Below are 21,968 nucleotides of genomic sequence, written 5' to 3'. Positions count from 1 at the left end.
GCCGCTGATGGGAGAGGGGGTGGTGGTTGGGAGGCGAGGATAGGGGAGGGCAGACTTATACGGTCTGTACCAAAGCCGGTGATGGGAGGCGGGACTGGTGGTTGGGAGGCGGGAAATACTGCTGGGCAGACTTATATGGTCTGTGCCCTGAAAAGGACAGGTACAAATTCAAGGTAAGGTATACACATATGAGTTTGTCTTGGGCAGACTGGATGGACCGTGCAGGTCTTTATCTGCCGTCATCTACTATGTTACTATGTTACCCTCAAAGAATCCCAAATTAGCTGCAACATAAACACCTAAGGGCCTAATATCGAAAAAAAAAAAGGAGAGCTCCTAATTTCGTGCTCTATTTTCAGCCAAACTCAGGAGCCAAAGGACCCTGTTTACTAAGTCGTGATAACGTTTTTAACGCGCCTACAATTAGCATGTGCGCTAACTGTGTAGGCGGTGGCCTGGCTAGGGGCGCCAGGGAAAGCGTCCACTCCCCCAAACGGACTTGCGCAGGCGCCTGGTTTTTTTTTTATTCAACGTGTTGCATTTCAAACGGGCGCCGGCACCAGTCCACTGTCACACCGCTCTCGCTCCCCCCCCCCCCCGCGCCTTCAACCTGGCTCCGCTTCTGTATGCAGGCGCCTGTGGGGATATAAGTACATAAGTACATAAGTATTGCCATACTGGGAAAGACCAAAGGTCCATCGAGCCCAGCATCCTGTTTCCAACAGTGGCCAATCCAGGTCACAAATACCTGGCAGAAACCCAAAGAGTAGCAACATTCCGTGTAGAACTGCAAACAAAAGCGAGATTCCGGAATCCTAAAGAGTAACAAGATTCCATGTAGAACCCCAAAGAGTAGTAACATTCCATTCAGAATCCCAAGTACAAAAGTATTGCCATACTGGGACAGACCAAAGCTCCATCAAGCCCAGCATCCTGTTTCCAACAGTGGCCAATCCAGGTCACAAATACCTGGCAAGATCCCAAAAATGTACAAAACATTTTATGCTGCTTATCCAAGAAACAGTGGGTTTTCCACAAGTCCATTTAATAATGGTCTATGGACTTTTCATTTAGGAAGCTGTCCAAACCTTTTTTTAAACTCCGCTAAGCTAACCACCTTCTCTGGCAACGGATTCCAGAGTTTAATTACACGTTGAGTGAAGAAACATTTTCTCCGATTCGTTTTAAATTTACTACATTGTAGCTTCATCGCATGCCCCCTAGTCCTATCGTAGGTGTGTACACAGTTAATGCACGTACATGGTTAACGCGCGTTAAAGACACCAACGCGTCTATAACGTGACTTAGTAAACAGGGCTCAAAGTTTTTAGTTGAAAATTCATCTTAATATAGGACCTTAAACGTTCTGCTTCTAAATTGAGGCCTGCCATTCATTTACCTAGATTTATGAGCCTAGTGTTAAAAATCAGGTCTAATCTTATAACTTGTTTTCGCCTTCCCTGCTGCTACTGCTTTTATGCTCCTAAATTTAGGAATTGAATGACAATTTTGAATATAAACGTAGGCACTCAACCCTAGTAGCTTCTCAGAGAGGACAATTTAGCAGCACAGCTCTCACAGGGGCTCTTTCATTAAAGCTTATCGCATCCAATTTTATACCTGTGGGGCCACGGGCTACTTAGCTCATGCTAAGATTTAGTAAAATGACCCCCAAGTTAGAAGCATAAATCCTTTGACTACTGGGCCCTAACTTTACAGTTTATAGACACTAAGGACAGAAGCATTGTAATTACGAGGTCAGAAAGAAGGTCAAGCAAGGTCACAGCGGCAGGGAGGGGCTTAGCATCTGCAAACAGGAGGCGGCCATATTTAATAATGCAGACACTAATTCTATTCCTCTGTCATACACATTCCCCATTTCTCTCTCCCTCTCTGTTTGTCTATTTTGTCCCTCTCTTGCCCTGTTTCTCCTTCCCTATTTTTCTTCCTCTCCTTCGCTCCTTTTACTTTTTCTCTCTTTCTTTCTCTTCCTTTCTTCCTCTTTGTCTTTCTGTTTCTCTTTCTGATTTTTTTTTTTTTTTGCTCACTCTGTTTTTCTCTCTTGCCCGCTCTGTTTCTTTCATTCTCCTTCTTTCTGGTTCTCTCGCTATCTCTTTTTCTGTTTCTCTATTTTTCTCCTTCTCTCACCGTGCTTCTCCCTCTCTGTTTCTTTTTCTTTCTCTTTGTCTTTCACTCTGTTTCTCTCTCTCTGTCTTTCTCTCCTTCTGTCTCTCTTCCACTCTGTTTCTCTTTCCTTCTCTTTCTGTTTCACTCCTTTTTTTCTTCTCTTTCTCTCCTTCTCTCTCTCTCTCTCTGGCCCCATTTCTCCTTCTCTCTGTGTATCTCTTTCTCTCTTTCTGTTTTTCTCACTCTCTTTCTCTCCCTTCGTTTTTCTCTCTCACCTGCTGTTTCTCTCTCTCCCCATTTTTCTGTTTTCTCTCTCTCTCTCTCTCTCTCTCTCTCTTTCTGTTTTTCTCACTCTCATTCTCTTCTCTCTCTTTCTATAACGCTACTAGACGTATGCAGCACTGTACACTGGACATGAGACAGTCCCTGCTCAACAGAGCTTACAATCTAATTTATTTTTCTCTCTCATCCACTCTGTTTCTCTTTCTCTCACTCCTTCTCTCTCTCTCTCTCTCTCTCTCTCTCTCTGTTTCTCCTTCTCTCTGTTTCTCTCTCTCTCTGCCTTCCTTCACTCCCAGACACCCAACAGACAGGACTTAACAAGGATCTGGGTTTTCTAGCCCATTATAAACCATAAAGTTGCATTTCTCTGTTTATCACTCTCCTCTCACCTACCCACACCCATCCTGTTAGACTATCAATGAAATGCTTTGATGTCCCCATGCATACCTCCTACCCACCCCCCACCCTGCTAGACTGTCAATGAAATGCTTGGATGTTTCACTTATATATACTGTCAGCTACCACATTTGCTTATTTCTGATCTGACGAAGAAGGGCAACCTGTGAAAGCTAATCAAGAAATGTATTATGTCCAATAAAAAAAGGTATCATCTTATTTTCTTTTCCATGTTTTATTTTGTTTGATTTCTATTGATTCACTCCCAGACTAACCAACAATGTATTGAGTAGGTACTTCCACACAGAAAAACAAGGGCTGAATTTTTATTTTACTCCACGACTGATCTTTAATGATGACCAAGTTAAATATTTCTTATACAACAGAGTTCAGCAGAAGAAAGATGGTGACCAGTGGACCCCACTTGACAGCAGATGCCCCTCCCCTAAAGATGTGTAAAAGGGGGCAAAATACATCCTGTGAGATAGAATAAATTAGGTCCTGTGAAGCTATGATCCCCCTTCCACCCTCTTTTATTGACATATTTAAGAAGCAATACATGGAGGACAGTGTGTGACAAATTTATTGCACAGGAAGCGTTCAGCCTTACACCCCATTCGCACAGTTTCCAAGACAGACACCCGGATACAACCAGAGACAGGCAGGACATCCCCTAAAGGATAATGAGCTGCTGTGATTCGGAAAGTCCACAACTGACTTTGTGCCTGTCGAACAGATTCTGCAGCTCCTCAATGTACAGCTGGTGATATTTATCCACCTCCTCGCAGGACGGCACAGGGATACAAGGGACCTGGATTGGCTTCCCAACTGCAAAGAACATTGGGAAGATTAGAAAATCCTAGTACAACCCCCAGCAGGACAGGGAGATAAAGTGACTCATCCTGGAGGTCACACACAGAAGAAGATCTGCCACAGAGCTGTGGATTAAAACTGAGGCACAGGAGGGAGGGGGAGTTGACTCATTTAGAGATCACACGTACAGTCAGTGACCACTGGGATTAGAGACAGAGGGGGAGATAATGAACTTCCAGGGGGTCGGTCTGTCTCTCCCTTCTTCCCCTATCCTGAGCAGCGCCCCCCCCCCCCCCCCCCCCAATTCTCATCTTCTTCCCCTCCAGAGGTCTGATGCTCTGACATTAGAGGCAAGAGACGCAGGGGCATAGCCAGACAACAGATTTTGGGTGGGCCTAGGCAAGAAGTGGGTGGGCACCGAGTGTTCTCCCCCCTCCCCCACCACCAAAAAAAAAAATCTCAGCTGGTGGGATAACACTTCTTTCCACCTTGGCATTCTGTAGCAAGCAAGCGCTAAAAACTGAGAATGTGCAGGTGCCAGTATCATGGAGAGTAGCGTTTCTGTTACCATCAGGGGGGAAGTCTTCAGTAGGCGGAGCTTGGGATCTCCACCAGCTGCCGCTAAACGTGTGCTACTGTTGAGTGGGCCTGAGCCTTAGGTGGGTGGGCCCCAGCCCACCCAGGCCCACCTGTGGCTACGCCACTGCAAGAGTGCACATCCCATAGTCCTGAAAGCTAACCTCCAGAGCAAATGGGATACAAATTTTATGTGAACTAGTGAAGCGAAAGCAAGGGGGAGGAACAGGACTGACGCATGTGCACAAGAGCTGAATTTACTGGGAAACTCCTGTGCGCATGTGCCAGGCAAAACAGGAAGTGCAAGAGCAACATCGGCACCCATCCCCCATACCATGAAATATAAGCACTCCCCCCCCCCCCCAAAAAAAAAATTTTTTTTTGCACTTGAAATACCCTAAGAGGCTCACACCAAAGTACAGGAAAACAGGCGCCAAAGCCCCCCTTCACTCCAGGCTTTTCTCGGACTCGCAGACATGGGGGGGGGGGGGGGGTTCCTCACTAACAGCGCTAAAGGCTGTAGGGCTTCTTTCTTCTTTCAAAAGAAGCCAAAATCCGGCACTTTAAGGTGAAAAATGCAGAAGACATCCTCCCCTCAAAACCTGAATGCCATCACTGACCTGGCGGTATGTTTTAGCCTTAAGCCCAGCGTTAGTTTCTGCGCTGTCTTCTGAGCATTGGAGTGAATACATAATCACCCCGATCTGAATCCATTTCAATGCACTTAAATACAATTTGTGCTAATCTTCAGTGCACAGATTAGCACACGTGCTGGAGGATTTTGTACATGCTGCGCACATTAACCTGCGTGCAGTTCCAGTGCTAATCGCTCCTAGTGCTGGTGTTAGGTTCTGGGCCTGGAATTAGATTCTGGGCACTTGCGGCTACGGTCCCTCGGAGCTGCCAGATACAAAGCCTGTGGTAAAGGCTGTTAGCTTAGCGGGGTTTTAAAAAGGTTTGGACGGCTTCCTAAAGGAAAAGTCCATAGACCATTATTAAATTAACTTGGGGGAAATCCACTGCTTATTTCTGGATTAAGCAGCATAAAATGTATTGAACCTTTTTGGGATCTTGCCAGGTATTTGTGACCTGGATTGGCCACTGTTGGAAACAGGATGCTGGGCTCGATGGACCTTTGGTTTGTCCCAGTGTGGCAATACTCGTGTACTTATGCATATGTAGTTACACTCACCAACTGTAGTGACTGGTTTATTGAAGGGAGTCAGCCCCCAGGACTCACTGGAGAAAATTCCACGCCCGAGGAACAAGCAGGGGGCAAAGCCCACCATCTTCTTGAAGTAAAGCTGCAGTGTCTTCATCCAGCTGCCATCCTTGAATTTCACCTGCCGGTACAGGTCAATCTCCCCAAAGGTGTACACCGGTACCAGGTCTGCTCTGGAAAACACAAGACAGAGAGAGTAAACAGGAGATAAACAACAGTCAGAAAAACCACAGTTAGAGAAAAGAGAGTGAGAATAAACAAAAAAAGAAACTAGCATCAGAGAAAAAGCAGTGAGAATAAATTCCTGTGAGAATAAACAGATGCTAACCAACAGTCGGAGGGAAGACTGAAAATAAAAAGGGGACAAACCACAGTCAAAGACAGTGAGAATAAACAGGAGATAAACACCAGTGAGAAAAACCACAGTCAGAGAAAAGAGACTAAAGACAAGCCAACATCAGAGAAAAAAAACAGTGAGAAAGATCATCAACAATCTGAGGAAAGACAGTGAAAATAATACTCCACAGTCAGAGATAAAACAGTGAGAATAAACAGGAGATAAACATCAGTGAGAAAAACCACAGTCAGAGAAAAGAGAGTGAGAATATTTATTTATTTATTGCATTTGTATCCCACATTTTCCCACCTCTTTGCAGGCTCAATGTGGCTTACAATACATCATGAATGGTAGAGATATGTAAGAATAAACATTTAGTATTACACAGTGGCGTAGCCACAGGTGGGCTTAGGTGGGCCAGGGCCCACCCGTTTATGGCTCAGGCCCACCCAACAGTAGCACATGTTTAGTGGTAACTGATGGGAATCCCAAGCTCCGCCAGCGGAAGATTTTCCCCGACACCTGCGCATGCTCAGTTTTCAGTGCATTCCTGCTGCCAAGATGGAAATAAATGTTTTCCCACCAGCTGAGATTTTTTTTTTTTTTTGGAGGGGGGAAGAACACTTGGTGCCCACCCAATTCTTGCCTAGGCCCACCCAAAATCTGTTGTCTGGCTACGCCCCTGGTATTACAGAAGGATCTTGGGTAACATGATACTGCTAAAGAATGATATTAGTGTAACAAGCAAATATTATAAGGCAATTCCGGATATATGTGGAGGAGTTCACGTTTGTTGGTCTTTGTGGTATGCCTTGTTGAAGAGATGGGTCTTCAGTAGTTTGTCACCTCTCGTTTAGACTACTGCAATCTGGTTCTTGCTGGCCTCCCACTTAGTCACCTCTCCCCTCTCCAGTCGGTTCAAAGCTCTGCTGCCCGTCTGGTTTTCCACCAGGGCCGCTTTACTCATACTACCCCTCTCCTCAAGACCCTTCACTGGCTCCCTATCCGTTTTCACATCAAACTTCTTCTACTAACCTATAAATGTATTCACTCTGCTGCTCCCCAGTATCTCTCCACACTCGTCCTTTCCTACACCCCTTCCCGTGCACTCCGCTCCATGGATAAATCCTTCTTATCTGTTCCCTTCTCCACTACTGCCAACTCCAGACTTCGCGCCTTCTGTCTCGCTGCACCCTACGCCTGGAATAAACTTCCTGAGCCCCTACGTCTTGCCCCATCCTTGGCCACCTTTAAATCTAGACTGAAAGCCCACCTCTTTAACATTGCTTTTGACTCGTAACCACTTGTAACCACTCGCCTCCACCTACACTCCTCTCTTAACTAACTAACTAACTAACTAACTAACTAACATTTCTAAAGCGCTACTAGGGTTACGCAGCGCTGTACAATTTAAACATAGAAGGACATTCCCTGCTCAAAGAGCTTACAATCTTCCTTCCCGTTCACATTAATTGATTTGATTTGCTTACTTTATTTATTTTTTGTCTATTAGATTGTAAGCTCTTTGAGCAGGGACTGTCTTTCTTCTATGTTTGTGCAGCGCTGCGTATGCATTGTAGCGCTATAGAAATGCTAAATAGTAGTAGTAATAGTAGTAGTTCATAGATTGTTTTTAAGTTGCACGGCAGCACACTCCAGAATTGTGTGCTCAAGTAGGAAAAGGTTGACGCATGGGTTAGTTTGTATTTTAGACCTTTGCAGTTGGGGAAATGAAGATTAAGGAATGTGCGGGATGATTTTTTAGCATTCCTGGGTGGTAAGTCTATCAGGTCTGACATGTAGGCAGGGGCTTCTCCGTGAATGATTTTGTGAACTAGGGTACATATTTTGAATGTGATGTGTTCTTTAAGAGGGAGCCAGTGTAGCTTTTCTCATAGGGGTTTAGCACTTTCATATTTTGTTTTACCGAATATGAGTCTAGCTGCTGTGAGAAAGATAACCAACAATCTGAGGAAAGACAGTGAAAATAATACTCCACAGCCAGAGATAAAACAGTGAGAATAAACAGGAGATAAACCACAGTCAGAGGAAAGACAGTGGGAATAAACAGGGGATAAACCACAGAAAAAGACAGCAAAAATGTCAAGAAAAAAATAACAGATAAAAAGTAAAATAATAATAATTAAAAAAAAAGAGATAAACCATATTCAGAGAAAAGATAGTGGGAATAAGCAAGTGTTAAACCACAGCCAGGAAAAAATACAGTAAACAGGTGATAAACCATAGGCAGAAGAAAGAGAGAATTAAAGAGAAGCTAACAGTCATAGAACAGAGACTGATAATTAAAAAAACAAACAAACATATATTAAATCGGAAACAAAGCAGAAAATAACCACAGACAGAGGAAAGACAAAAAATACAGCCAGTAGAAAACAGTAAAAAGAAACAGAAGAAAAACTATAGTCAGGGGTGGATATTTCCCAGAGGTGGAAGAGAAAAACAAAGAATTCCCACAGAATAATCAGCTACAATCTCAGGAGAAACAGCAGCAAACTATGGTGTATCCTGTGACCAGGCAGAAACCACAGACAAGGAGAACCTGGGAACTGTCTTTCTGGAGGTTGTAAATTCTTTTCTTTTCACTCAGTTGTGTATTAGAGTGGAGAAGGCTGATAGCAACTCCACTGCTTGGAAACCAGGCCATTAAGCTCACCTTACAGAAAGAGAGGAAATAAAACTTTAGCAGAGGATGGTTTCGATCCATCGACCTCTGGGTTATGGGCCCAGCACGCTTCCGCTGCGCCACTCTGCTCCTGGTGGACAGCCTTTGCTCAGCTCTATAGCTGAATCACTCACTATTTGTCTCATGTAATAAATAGTCACATTACATATATATTATCCACTATACTGACATACACAACGTACCAAACACACACATATATTTACACACAACACTCACTATAGACACAACTCACAAGACATACCCACACACACAATTTACAAGCACAACTATAGACACAATTCAGCAGAAACACTAGAAACACCAACTCACCAAATATACACACACACACTCACTATACAAATACAACTCACCAGACACACCCACTCAAACAACACGTAATTTACAAGCATACATACTCACCGAACACACAAATATACAACACTTACTATAGACACAACTCAGCAGAAACACCAACTCACCAAACATACACACACAACATTCACTATACAAATACAACTCACCAGACACACCCACTCAAACAACACGTAATTTACAAGCATACATACTCACCGAACACACAAATATACAACACTTACTATAGACACAACTCAGCAGAAACACCAACTCACCAAACATACACACACAACATTCACTATACAAATACAACTCACCAGACACACCCACTCAAACAACACGTAATTTACAAGCATACATACTCACCAAACACACAAATATACAACACTTACTATAGACACAACTCAGCAGAAACACCAACTCACCAAACATACACACACAACATTCACTATACAAATACAACTCACCAGACACACCCACTCAAACAACACGTAATTTACAAGCATACATACTCACCAAACACACAAATATACAACACTTACTATAGACACAACTCAGCAGAAACACCAACTCACCAAACATACACACACAACATTCACTATACAAATACAACTCACCAGACACACCCACTCAAACAACACGTAATTTACAAGCATACATACTCACCAAACACACAAATATACAACACTTACTATAGACACAACTCAGCAGAAACACCAACTCACCAAACATACACACACAACATTCACTATACAAATACAACTCACCAGACACACCCACTCAAACAATACGTAATTTACAAGCATACATACTCACCAAACACACAAATATACAACACTTACTATAGACACAACTCAGCAGAAACACCAACTCACCAAACATACACACACACATTCACTATACAAATACAACTCACCAGACACACCCACTCAAACAACACGTAATTTACAAGCATACATACTCACCAAACACACAAATATACAACACTTACTATAGACACAACTCAGCAGAAACACCAACTCACCAAACATACACACACAACATTCACTATACAAATACAACTCAGCAGACACACCCACTCAAACAATACGTAATTTACAAGCATACATACTCACCAAACACACAAATATACAACACTTACTATAGACACAACTCAGCAGAAACACCAACTCACCAAACATACACACACAACGTTCACTATACAAATACAACTCATCAGACATACCTACTCATCACACACACACACACAATTTATAAGCACACACACTTACCAAACACATGAAAATACACACACAACACACCAGACACACCCACTCACCAAACACACACAATTTACAAGCACGTACATTCACCAAACACACAAAAATACACACACAGCACACCAGACACACCCACAAGCATATGTACACAACATTCACTACTGACACAACTCACCAGAGACACCCACTCACCAAATATATACACACACAATTCACAAGCACACCCACTCACCAAATACACAAGCATACGTACACAACACTCACTATAGACACACAACTCACCAGATACATCCACTCAAACATGCAAACATATACATACAACTCACAGGTACATATAGTCATCACCAAATACACAAACATGCACATACAATGCACAAGCACCTTCACTCACCAAATATACAAACATACACACACACACAACTCGCACAACTCACAGGACACACCCACACTCACTAAATACACAAACATATACTCGCTCTACTCACCAAATATACTCACCATATACACAAACACTCTCTGCCATTCACCAAAAACACAAGCATACACACACATTTGAAAAAAACCGCTTAAAATAGAAATAAAGGGGAAAAAAATTTTAGTTTTTCGATTTTTATCAATGTTTTTATGACTATAGCTTGTGAAATCTGTATGTGTGTTGACTTTTTGCAGTGCTTTTCTATCATAAATGGATTTCAGAGTATGTCTTCTTATTGTTTTAATGCTATTTTAATGTTATTTTATATTGTAAACCGTTCTGATTTACCTTTGTAATAACTGACGGCCTAGTAAATAAATAAACGATAAAGGATAAACAAACACTCACCAAATACACAAGCATACAGTGGTGGAAATAAGTATTTGATCCCTTGCTGATTTTGTAAGTTTGCCCACTGACAAAGACATGAGCAGCCCATAATTGAAGGGTAGGTTATTGGTAACAGTGAGAGATAGCACATCACAAATTAAATCCGGAAAATCACATTGTGGAAAGTATATGAATTTATTTGCATTCTGCAGAGGGAAATAAGTATTTGATCCCCCACCAACCAGTAAGAGATCTGGCCCCTACAGACCAGGTAGATGCTCCAAATCAACTCGTTACCTGCATGACAGACAGCTGTCGGCAATGGTCACCTGTATGAAAGACACCTGTCCACAGACTCAGTGAATCAGTCAGACTCTAACCTCTACAAAATGGCCAAGAGCAAGGAGCTGTCTAAGGATGTCAGGGACAAGATCATACACCTGCACAAGGCTGGAATGGGCTACAAAACCATCAGTAAGACGCTGGGCGAGAAGGAGACAACTGTTGGTGCCATAGTAAGAAAATGGAAGAAGTACAAAATGACTGTCAATCGACAAAGATCTGGGGCTCCACGCAAAATCTCACCTCGTGGGGTATCCTTGATCATGAGGAAGGTTAGAAATCAGCCTACAACTACAAGGGGGGAACTTGTCAATGATCTCAAGGCAGCTGGGACCACTGTCACCACGAAAACCATTGGTAACACATTACGACATAACGGATTGCAATCCTGCAGTGCCCGCAAGGTCCCCCTGCTCCGGAAGGCACATGTGACGGCCCGTCTGAAGTTTGCCAGTGAACACCTGGATGATGCTGAGAGTGATTGGGAGAAGGTGCTGTGGTCAGATGAGACAAAAATTGAGCTCTTTGGCATGAACTCAACTCGCCGTGTTTGGAGGAAGAGAAATGCTGCCTATGACCCAAAGAACACCGTCCCCACTGTCAAGCATGGAGGTGGAAATGTTATGTTTTGGGGGTGTTTCTCTGCTAAGGGCACAGGACTACTTCACCGCATCAATGGGAGAATGGATGGGGCCATGTACCGTACAATTCTGAGTGACAACCTCCTTCCCTCCGCCAGGGCCTTAAAATGGGTCGTGGCTGGGTCTTCCAGCACGACAATGACCCAAAACATACAGCCAAGGCAACAAAGGAGTGGCTCAGGAAGAAGCACATTAGGGTCATGGAGTGGCCTAGCCAGTCACCAGACCTTAATCCCATTGAAAACTTATGGAGGGAGCTGAAGCTGCGAGTTGCCAAGCGACAGCCCAGAACTCTTAATGATTTAGAGATGATCTGCAAAGAGGAGTGGACCAAAATTCCTCCTGACATGTGTGCAAACCTCATCATCAACTACAGAAGACGTCTGACCGCTGTGCTTGCCAACAAGGGTTTTGCCACCAAGTATTAGGTCTTGTTTGCCAGAGGGATTAAATACTTATTTCCCTCTGCAGAATGCAAATAAATTCATATACTTTCCACAATGTGATTTTCCGGATTTAATTTGTGATGTGCTATCTCTCACTGTTACCAATAACCTACCCTTCAATTATGGGCTGCTCATGTCTTTGTCAGTGGGCAAACTTACAAAATCAGCAAGGGATCAAATACTTATTTCCACCACTGTACATGCACACTCATTCACCAAGGACACATATCACTTGCTTACCCCTTCACACATACATTCACCGTTGCACACACAAAGATATGCACATACACCCCTACACAAACACCACATACATATGGGGAGGGGGGAAAAGGGAGTGAATGAGATATACGAGAGATTGAGAAAAAATATCCGCCAAAAGGCGGAGAACTCTAGTCGCCCCAGGGACAACAACAAGAAATGAAATAAAAGTGGGAGGGCAACCAAGGATTCCAAAGACTGAAAGGATATATAATAATAAAGATGTTTATTGAGGTATAAAGACTCGACACAACGTCGTGTTTCGGCCGTTAGGCCTGCATCAGGAGTCTATAATCAAATTTTGAATACATAAATTATAAAAACAATATAAAAGTAGACAACATATATATACGTTTAAATATTTAAAATTAATTTTATAATTTTAAATGTTATTATATAAAAAAAAGTATGTATAATAATAACAAATTAGATGCATTTAAGAATGAATATGAATTTAAATGGATGATTAAATTTTTAAGAAAATAAAACATTTAAATTCATAAAAAAATAAAATAAAACCTTCCATATTTAAAAATATGTAAAGACAAAAAATGGTGTGCTTGTATAAAAATGATGTACATATAAATAACTAACAATATGTAAATGAATTCTCATGTCTACACAAAGTAAGAAAGCAGTATGGATTGGATACATTAAACATGGATAACCAAATGCATTCAAAGGTGAATTTGTACACATTAAAAATTAAGTGAATCAGGGAAAATACATTTCTTGAAATAATTTCAGTATATGGGCTTTGTGTCTGTCTCTCTCTCATCTCTCTTTTCTCCCTCCCCTGGATAGGTTCTGCACCAGCCTTAGGTTTTGAGCATCTGGGCCTAGGGGAGTGGAATTTCCAAGCAGCCTATTTACCCTGGTAAATGGGATTTGTAAATTGCCTTCATTAGGTACTAAATAAAGTTTATTTAGATGTATTATATCCAATTATGCATTTTTACAGTATGAGGTGATCGTGATGGTTGAGTTTATTGAAATCTCAAGGGGGTGCCTAGGGGCTTTGAAGCTAATGGGGGGGGGGGAGGGAGCACAATAGTGAATATTCACTGAGGCCACCTTACACTAGCCCTGGTCCCTGCAGACCTCAAAACCCCGGTATTGCTGCAGGCTCCCCAGTAATAGGAACTGGAGAGGTGGACTTGGAGGGAATTTTGATGATAAGTCTGAGGATGTTTTTTGACAGACACAACCAGTAAGCACAGTTGCTGGAAAGTGAAACAGGAATCTGGCCACTCACCCATGCTCCAGAGCAAGCCTCACAAAGCCCTTCCGTCCACGCAGGGTCAGCACATGCTCTCCAGGGGCACACCACAGGGACTCTGCTGCCCCTCCAATAACAATCATCACGGCATTACCTGTTCCCATCTGTGACAGAAGGTAATCCAGGCTCACCTTACTGACCGGGCAGATCCCTGGGGGCAGGAGAGAGACCCTGAGAACCAGAGAGACACCCAGAAAGAGGCCCTGAGAACCAGAGAGACCGCCAGAGACAAGAGGTAATCCAGGCTCACCTTACTGACCAGGCACAGCCCTGGGGGTAGGAGAGAGACCCTGAGAACTAGAGAGACACTCAGAAAGAGGCTCTGAGAACCAGAGAGACATCCAGAGAGAGGCGGTAATCCAGGCTCATCTTACTGACTGGGCACATCCCTGGGGGGCAGGAGAGAGACACTCAGAAAGCCTAAAAGAGACCCTGAGAACCACAGAGACACCTAGAAAGAGGCCCTGAGAACCAGAGAGACCGCCAGAGACAAGAGGTAATCCAGGCTCACTTTACTGACCAGGCACAGCCCTGGGGGTAGGAGAGAGATCCTGAGAACTAGAGAGACACTCAGAAAGAGACCCTGAGAACCAGAGAGGACCCCAGAAAGGAAGTAATACAGCCTCACTTTACTGACTGGGCACAGCCCTGGGGGCAGGAGAGAGACCCTGACAACCAGAGAGGCACACGGAAAGAAACCCTGAAAACCAGGGAGAACCCATGAGAACCAGAGAGACCTCCAGAAAGAGGAGGTAAACCAGGCTCACCTTACTGACACTTCCCTGTGGGAAGAGAGAAAGAGAGACCCTGAGAAACCTAGACTCACCCCCTCCCAGTGAGAGGAAGTAATCCAGTTCACCATACTGGACAGATCCTTGGGAGCAGGAGAACCAGAGAGACTCTCCAGAAAGAGAAGGTAACCCGGGCTCAGCTTACTAACTAGGCACTGTCCCGGAGGCAGGAGGGAAACTCTGAGAACCAGAGAGACAGATTTCTGACAGCTGTTGAAATATACACCTATATCCAATTATAAATATATATATTTTAAATCACAATATCAAAATAAAAGCTACCCCGGTCCTTAGTTTCTCTAAGTCATGTTTCACACAGTGATTACCTTAACCAAAGGGAATGATGCTGTTTATGTAAAAATAAACCTTAGCAGAGGATGGGCTTTGAACCATGGACTTGGGGGTTTTAGACCCAGCAAGCTTCCACTGTGCTACTCTGCTACCAGCAAACTGCCTTCTGCCCCATTACTGCTATGGTACTGAATAGACAGCAGGTGGCAGTATTGCACCAGGCTTTGGCTGATGCTTCCGGAAGCAATGTGGTGACACTTGGGGCCAGATGCACTAAAACAATCCTTAAAGCCCTTCCCTTACCAATTCGGTAAGAAATGGGCATGTATCAAGGAAATCACTTGCAAATGAGCTGGTCGCTGCTAGCTCATGTGCATGGGATTTCCTTCCAAGCCAGTCGGCCAGCTGAGCATGCGCAGAGCAGCCAAGCGTTATGCTGGCTGCTCTGCGCATGCTAAAGGCGTCCAAAAAAGGACGTCCCTGACGAGCACTTGTCAGAGCCGCGGGCTGGAGCGCAAGCTGCAGCCGCCGGTACAGCCGGTGATCACCCTGCAAGATTCTCTTTCGCTCCGACTCCGACTATGATTCAAATATGGAACAAATGGAGCCTTCTCCCCTCCTCCCCCGCTGCCCGCAACCATTGGCCACGGAGTCGGGAAGAGCCGCCGCGGCCAGACTTACCGTGACAGGACAATGCCCTTTTATGCATGTCCTGGTTTACTACTTGCACGTTAAACTGGCTAGAACCAGTTTAAAACCCACGTTGCTGGCTCGGAAAGCTTAGTGTTTCTGGCCCACAGTATCTTGTAACCTTTAGAGGGACTGACAGCATCTTAGTGTTTTTCAGGTCAGTTTGAGCCATGCCTGGTTTTGCCCCGGTGCATGCAGAGAAAGAGTACCTGTGCTTGTCTTAAAGCCAAACTATAAGTCCCAGCTTGCAATTGGGCAAAATCTGGACTGGATCTACCTATCTTACAAAGAATGGAAGGCTGGCACTGACCCAGTTCCTGGACGAATTCAGGTCTTTTTCCCCCTCACCCCTCCCGGTATATTCTAAGACCCATAGTCAGAGATGCCAAGTTACCTGATTACAGGCTGGAGATTTTGGGCAGTCCTGGATTTCTGACCACCCCATCATGTTGCATTATGGGACTTGCATTTCAATGAGCAGGATCAAGCAGTGGCGTAGGAAGGAGGGGCGGGAGGGGCGGTCCGCCATGGGTGCACGCCGCTGGGGGAGTGTTGGCTCCGCTGGTTCCCTGCTCCCTCTGCCCCAGAACAGGTTACTTCCTGTTCCGGGGCAGAGAGAGCAGGGAACCAGCGGAGCCGACGCAGCTCCCAGCGGCATGCACTCGGGGCGGATCGGCCCTCCCACCCTTCCCTTCCTACGCCACGAGGTAAGAAAGTGCACCGAGGAGGGGGGTGTCAATGCGCCGAGGGAGGGGGTGTTGTGCTGCACCTGGGGGGGGGTGCACAGCGGCGAACTGCTCCGAGTGGCAGCCGCCCTTGCTGCGGCACTGGGATCAAGCACTACAAATCCCGCACTGCTTTGGGATGTATGTTCAAAACTAGGGCTGTCCCAAAATCTCCAGCCTGGAACTGGTTAACTTGGCATCCAATGAAGATTGCTCCCTACCACGCCTCCCCCCCCCCCCAGTTGGACTACATGTACCACAATGCATTGAGATGTAAACTCAAAAGGCTGGGCTGAGCCAGATTCTCCCTGGAGAAATCGTGTCACTGGCCTTCAGCTCCGTCCCACTTACCTAAGCTCATCAGATAGTCGCGGTACACGGGAAAGCGGAAGAGCCCACTCAGGATGGCCAGGGTGGGCTGGATGCCGGGAAAGATCTCTAGAAAGTTATTTGCATCTGTGCAGAAGTTGCAGGAGGGGCCGAAGCACATGATGCCATGGGGGTGGCAGCCAAAGATGTAATTCCTGTCTGGTCTGAGTTCAGCTGTCTTTATCATCTGTGAAGGGGGAGGAGGAAGAGAAGTTAGGGGAGTCGGGGTCAGGGGAAAGCGGGAGGAAGAGCTGTGAAGTTACCCAGTTCCAGTTTTTTCCCCCTAATCCTGGTTTTGAATTTATACATCAGAGTGATGTGGGATTTATAGTCCCTGATTCTATTTGAAATCAGCACTAGAGGTCCCACAATGCTTCGTGATAGGTTTGTCGGAAAACCAGGATTGGCTCGACCTCTGCCTCTTGGAACTAGGGAACTTGGCAGCTCTGGGGAGAAGATGTATTGCTATCAGAATGAAAGAAAGAGGTCTGCATTGGGTGGATAGGGGGGAGAGGGAGGAGGGTTTCATTGTCGGGAGGGAAGAGGTACGAGTGCTGAGCGTGTACACGGACACACACAAGCTGAACACAGAGACAAAGCAGATGGATAAACCATAAGGAAACACGTAAAATATAATTAACCCTTGCTTTACCTTGAGGGGAAAATAATCTTTGTAGTGCTTCCACACTGTCCATCTCCGGACCCATGCTGACCGCCGACCACCTATAACGAGGGAGAGAGTGAGTGAAGCAGGTTTCATGTTTCATATAGTAGAGGAGTGTGGTAGCCGTGTTAGTCCACTCTTAAGGTTATCAATAGAAATCAAACAAAATAAAACATGGAAAAGAAAATAAGATGATACCTTTTTTATTGGACATAACTTAATACATTTCTTGATTAGCTTTCGAAGGTTGCCCTTCTTCGTCAGATCGGAAATAAGCAAATGTGCTAGCTGACAGTGTATATAAGTGAAAACATTCAAGCATTACTATGACAGTAAAATAGATACCATTGGAGATTCTACATGGAATGTTGCTACTATTGGAGATTCTACATGGAATGTTGCTATTCCACTAGCAACATTCCATGTAGAAGGCTGCACAGGCTTCTGTTTCTGTGAGTCTGACGTCCTGCACGTACGTGCAGGACGTCAGACTCACAGAAGCAGAAGCCTGCGCGGCCACATTGCTGATCTACAAGGTCCGACTTCTACATGGAATGTTGCTAGTGGAATAGCAACATTCCATGTAGAATCTATAGAAATCAAACAAAATAAAACATGGAAAAGAAAATAAGATGATACCTTTTTTATTGGACATAACTTAATACATTTCTTGATTAGCTTTCATATATGAATTTCCTGTTTACTTATTATCACCTATAAAATTCATCATATACCTCCCATTTTATATAGGCGCATCACTATAGAATCCACCCTACATCCTCTGTCCTGTAAGAGCTTTCCCCTCTGTTAAAAGTACACACGGTAGAGCAGATGCATCCAGTCCCCTATAAGACGAGGGCTGGATATAAGGTGTACACCTACTTTCCTATACAAGTGATAAAGTCATGGATTTTCTACCTCGTTCTGACGTTCCATAGTCAAAGAAATACCACAGGGAGTAAAGGACGGTGACAATCCAGAACGAGGTAAACATCAAATAGAGAAGCAGAGCCAGGAAGAAGATACCTGTGGGGGGAGAACATACCATTTATATATTATATACAGTTACGTATCAGTTTAGGACCACATGGGTTACCCAATGGACCCATCATTAGCTGCCTACTGTGCTATCATAGGTCCTACTGGGTCTGTGCTTTCTGCCACTAAGGTCCCTCTGCATCTATCCACAGGATACCCCAGTGGAGTAGTTATATGGGGCCATGGGGGCCTGGGCCCCCCCCCCCCAAAATTTCCTCTGGGTCCCTGGTTTTGCTGGCGGGGGTCCCCAATCCCTACCAGCTGAAGCATTGTCCAATGCCAGTCTCTGGCACCGCCGAATTGCCTGCCCTGCTCTGACTTCCCCTCACGTCCAGCACGCTCCTTTTAGTGAAACCGAGTATGCTCAATTTCACTAAAAGGAGCCTGCAGTGGGTGCGGAGCGGCAGGGCGATGGGGGGGAGGGAGGCGGCGGCAGCAGAACAAAATGTGCCCCTCCCCATCTCGGGCTTTGGCCCCCTCCCACCGGGAAGTCTGGCTACGCCCCTAGGCCAGTGGCATTCAAACAGGTGTACAGGCTAGTTGAGTTCAGGATATCCCTAATGAATTAGCATGAGAGAGATTCCCATATAATGGAGGTGACAGACTTGCAAATCTCTCTCATGCATATTTGTTACAAATACTGTTTGAGTATCTCTATTTCTATCTAGCGATAGCTTATTTTATCAAAATCAAATAACCATTTCACTGTGTAGAGAAAATTAGTATAGTTCTTTATTGAAAATTGTCAACTTTAAAATACTCAAATTATTTTAGTTCTCGCATATATCGCTGTATTAGTCAATTCTTAATGATGACACCAAAACACATCCATCTCATTTCAAGGTCCATTTATCTCCAAAATCCTTATTGTGGATATTCAAATCTTGTAAAACATCTCGCCGACTACAGTGTTCTTAATACTGCGCGCGCCAATCCGCTTTACTCCCAGTTCAGTTCAGTTCTTCACCGAAATCACAGAAACATCTGCTCCTTGAAACCGCCGTCAAACCCTACACAAACCTGCGTTTCGCTAGATGCGTCATCAGGGGTTTTGACTTCGACTTGGCTGCTCTTCCCAAGCGAACTTCCAACCAGCATCAGGGTTAATGGCAGTAGAGTATGAATGGTGTGAATGGGTCGGTGTGATAGGTTAATATTAATCAGGTAATATATGTGAGAACTAAAATAATTTGATTATTTTAAAGTTGATATAGCTCCTTGAGGGACTTATTTCATAAATTCTTAGAAGAAGTTCTTCAACAGCCCGAGAATGGGCTTCCCCTAATACAAAAACTTTATTATTTGCCATCTTCATTAGCTCCCCTAGGAGTACCCCTGCCCTAAGCGAAAGTTCAAGAGAAATGTAAAAAAAATCGGAGAAAAGTTTTCTTCACCCAACGCATAATTGAACTCTGGAATTCGTTGCCGGAGAACGTGGTGAAGGCGGTTAGCTTAGCAGAGTTTAAAAAGGGGTTAGACGGTTTCCTAAAGGACAAGTCCATAAACTGCTACTAAATGGACTTGGGAAAAATCCACAATTCCAGGAATAACATTTATAGAATGTTTGTACGTTTGGGAAGCTTGCCAGGTGCCCTTGGCCTGGATTGGCCGCTGTCGCGGACAGGATGCTGGGCTCGATGGGCCCTTGGTCTTTTCCCAGTGTGGCATTACTTATGTAATGACCCTGGAACTCGGAGGGAGGGAGGGAGGGAGGGAGGGGGGCCCATGGCACACACTCTCATTCTCACAAACACAATCTCTTTCTCACAGACACACTCGCACCCAGTCTCACTCTCTCTCTGTCACACACTCGCACATTCACCTTCTCTCTCTCACACAGTCAGTCTCACACACACTCTATAAAACATACACACTCCGAGGACAACCTTGCTAGCACCCGTTTCATTTGTGTCAGAAACGGGCCTGTTTTACTAGTGTTCTATAAAAGTCATGGTAACTGGTAATAATACCACCTAAGCGGCCCTACTTCCATGTTTACCCATCGTGTCCCGGTAGGTTACTCACCCATGAACAGGAAGGTCAACACATATTGCAAGACAGAGATAGCTTCAATGTACTTCTTCATAGAGGACTTCATTTATTCGGGTGGAGGGACACGGGGTGAGGGGACCTGCACAGAGGAGGGAAGGGGAAATATTTCAACTGATCACACACATTCAGATCACAAACCAAGGCTCAAAGAAAATGTGGATTGAAGGCAAAATATTCACACACTAATCACTTCCTGTATCCTGTAACACTGATTCTTGAAATCAGAGCTAGACAGACAAACAGCCACAGCAGGCAAGAGGCATAGGGATAGCGCAGAGACGAGAGGACACACAGACACACATGGACTCAAAGAAGCCAAAGAGAAGCACCCAGGACCCACAGAAAGCAGATATCCACTAGCAAGAGGGAGACAGATACCCCAAATCAGACAGAGACGTACCCCCACGCAGTACGATGTAAGATAGTCCCTCTGTCGCTCTTTGGTGCTGAAAACTTTGCAGCAGCTGGCTGACCTCTGCTCCCTGCACTTTGGTCCTTCTCCCTAGCTGAAGTAGCAGTCGCTTTCTCTCTCTCTCTCTCTCTCTTTTTGGTTAATGGTAATACATTTAAAATCCTACTTCCTGAGGTCACTCCAGTTATCCTTGCTGTGTTCCATCTCCGTGTGCAATAGCGTGATGAGGGGCTGATGCTCAGAAGTTGCCATTAGCATTCCACAAACCAAGATCAAAGCAGTACCTGACGTGGCCGCGTTTCGCCCTCAGGCTGCGTCAGGGGTAAAACTAAAAATCAGGGGTGATCAACATACCCCTTCAAAAAAAGCTGTGCTTGTCAACAGACACTGCTCTGGATCAAAGTGCAACAGATCCAGAGCAGTGTCTGTTGACAAGCACAGCTTTTTTTGAAGGGGTATGTTGATCACCCCTGATTTTTAGTTTTACCCCTGACGCAGCCTGAGGGCGAAACGCGGCCACGTCAGGTACTGCTTTGATCTTGGTTTGAATAAATTATTTCTTTGTTTTTATATATGTGTATCGGTCTACTTTTTATAATAGACTTTTATTAGCATTCTACATACATGTGTAAACACCACTGGACTTATCAAACGTGGAACAGCGATCGATGCTCAAAGGAAATTGGCCTATGTCTGACCCTGACCTGATCATCGCTGACTCTGTCTGACCCTTGTACCAGTGGCGTAGCGATGCCTGGGTCCGAGTGGGCCAGGGCCCACTTTCACTTCCGGCTCAGGACCACCCAAAATGTCTTCTCCCTTAATAAGGCTGGCGAGGATCCCCAAGCCCCGCTAGCCAAAGGCCTCCTCCCCGTTGAACAAACGTGCATTTTAGGTGACTGCCAGCCGCGTCCCCGCAGACCACCCTCTCTCCCCCTCCACCCTGTGCATGCTCAGCTTTTACACATGCGTGAAACTCATCATATGCGGAGGCCGGCAACCGCCCGAAATAAGTTTATTCAGCAGGAAGGAGGTATAGACAGTGTGCTCTTTCTACCAAAAAAGGTGCCGGTACTCAAATGCGGGGCCACCCTTCAGGGGTGGGGTGATCACCGA

The 21,968-nt window shown here is 44.8% G+C and overlaps 1 protein-coding gene and 1 non-coding gene across 2 annotated transcripts; both read right to left on the bottom strand.

Moving 5' to 3' along the window:
- Window positions 1–3,370: 3,370 nt before the first annotated feature.
- Window positions 3,371–20,929, bottom strand: LOC115458217 (diacylglycerol O-acyltransferase 2-like). Its single transcript, XM_030188078.1, has 8 exons — window positions 20,841–20,929; window positions 20,414–20,519; window positions 18,269–18,376; window positions 17,339–17,409; window positions 16,669–16,873; window positions 13,797–13,971; window positions 5,387–5,589; window positions 3,371–3,633 (listed from the first exon to the last, which is right to left on the bottom strand). The coding sequence occupies exons 2-8, from the start codon at window positions 20,484–20,486 to the stop codon at window positions 3,479–3,481; spliced, it is 990 nt and encodes a 329-aa protein (XP_030043938.1). The 5' UTR covers window positions 20,487–20,519; window positions 20,841–20,929; the 3' UTR covers window positions 3,371–3,478.
- On the bottom strand, window positions 8,455–8,526 carry TRNAM-CAU. Its single transcript has one exon. It is a non-coding gene; the product is annotated as a tRNA-Met (tRNA).
- Window positions 20,930–21,968: the final 1,039 nt, after the last annotated feature.

Source organism: Microcaecilia unicolor, chromosome 14 (assembly GCF_901765095.1).
Source record: "Microcaecilia unicolor chromosome 14, aMicUni1.1, whole genome shotgun sequence".
NCBI classification, from domain to species: domain Eukaryota; kingdom Metazoa; phylum Chordata; class Amphibia; order Gymnophiona; family Siphonopidae; genus Microcaecilia; species Microcaecilia unicolor.
The sequence above is the reverse complement of the archived record's forward strand: the minus strand, read 5'-3'. Positions and strand labels throughout refer to the sequence as shown.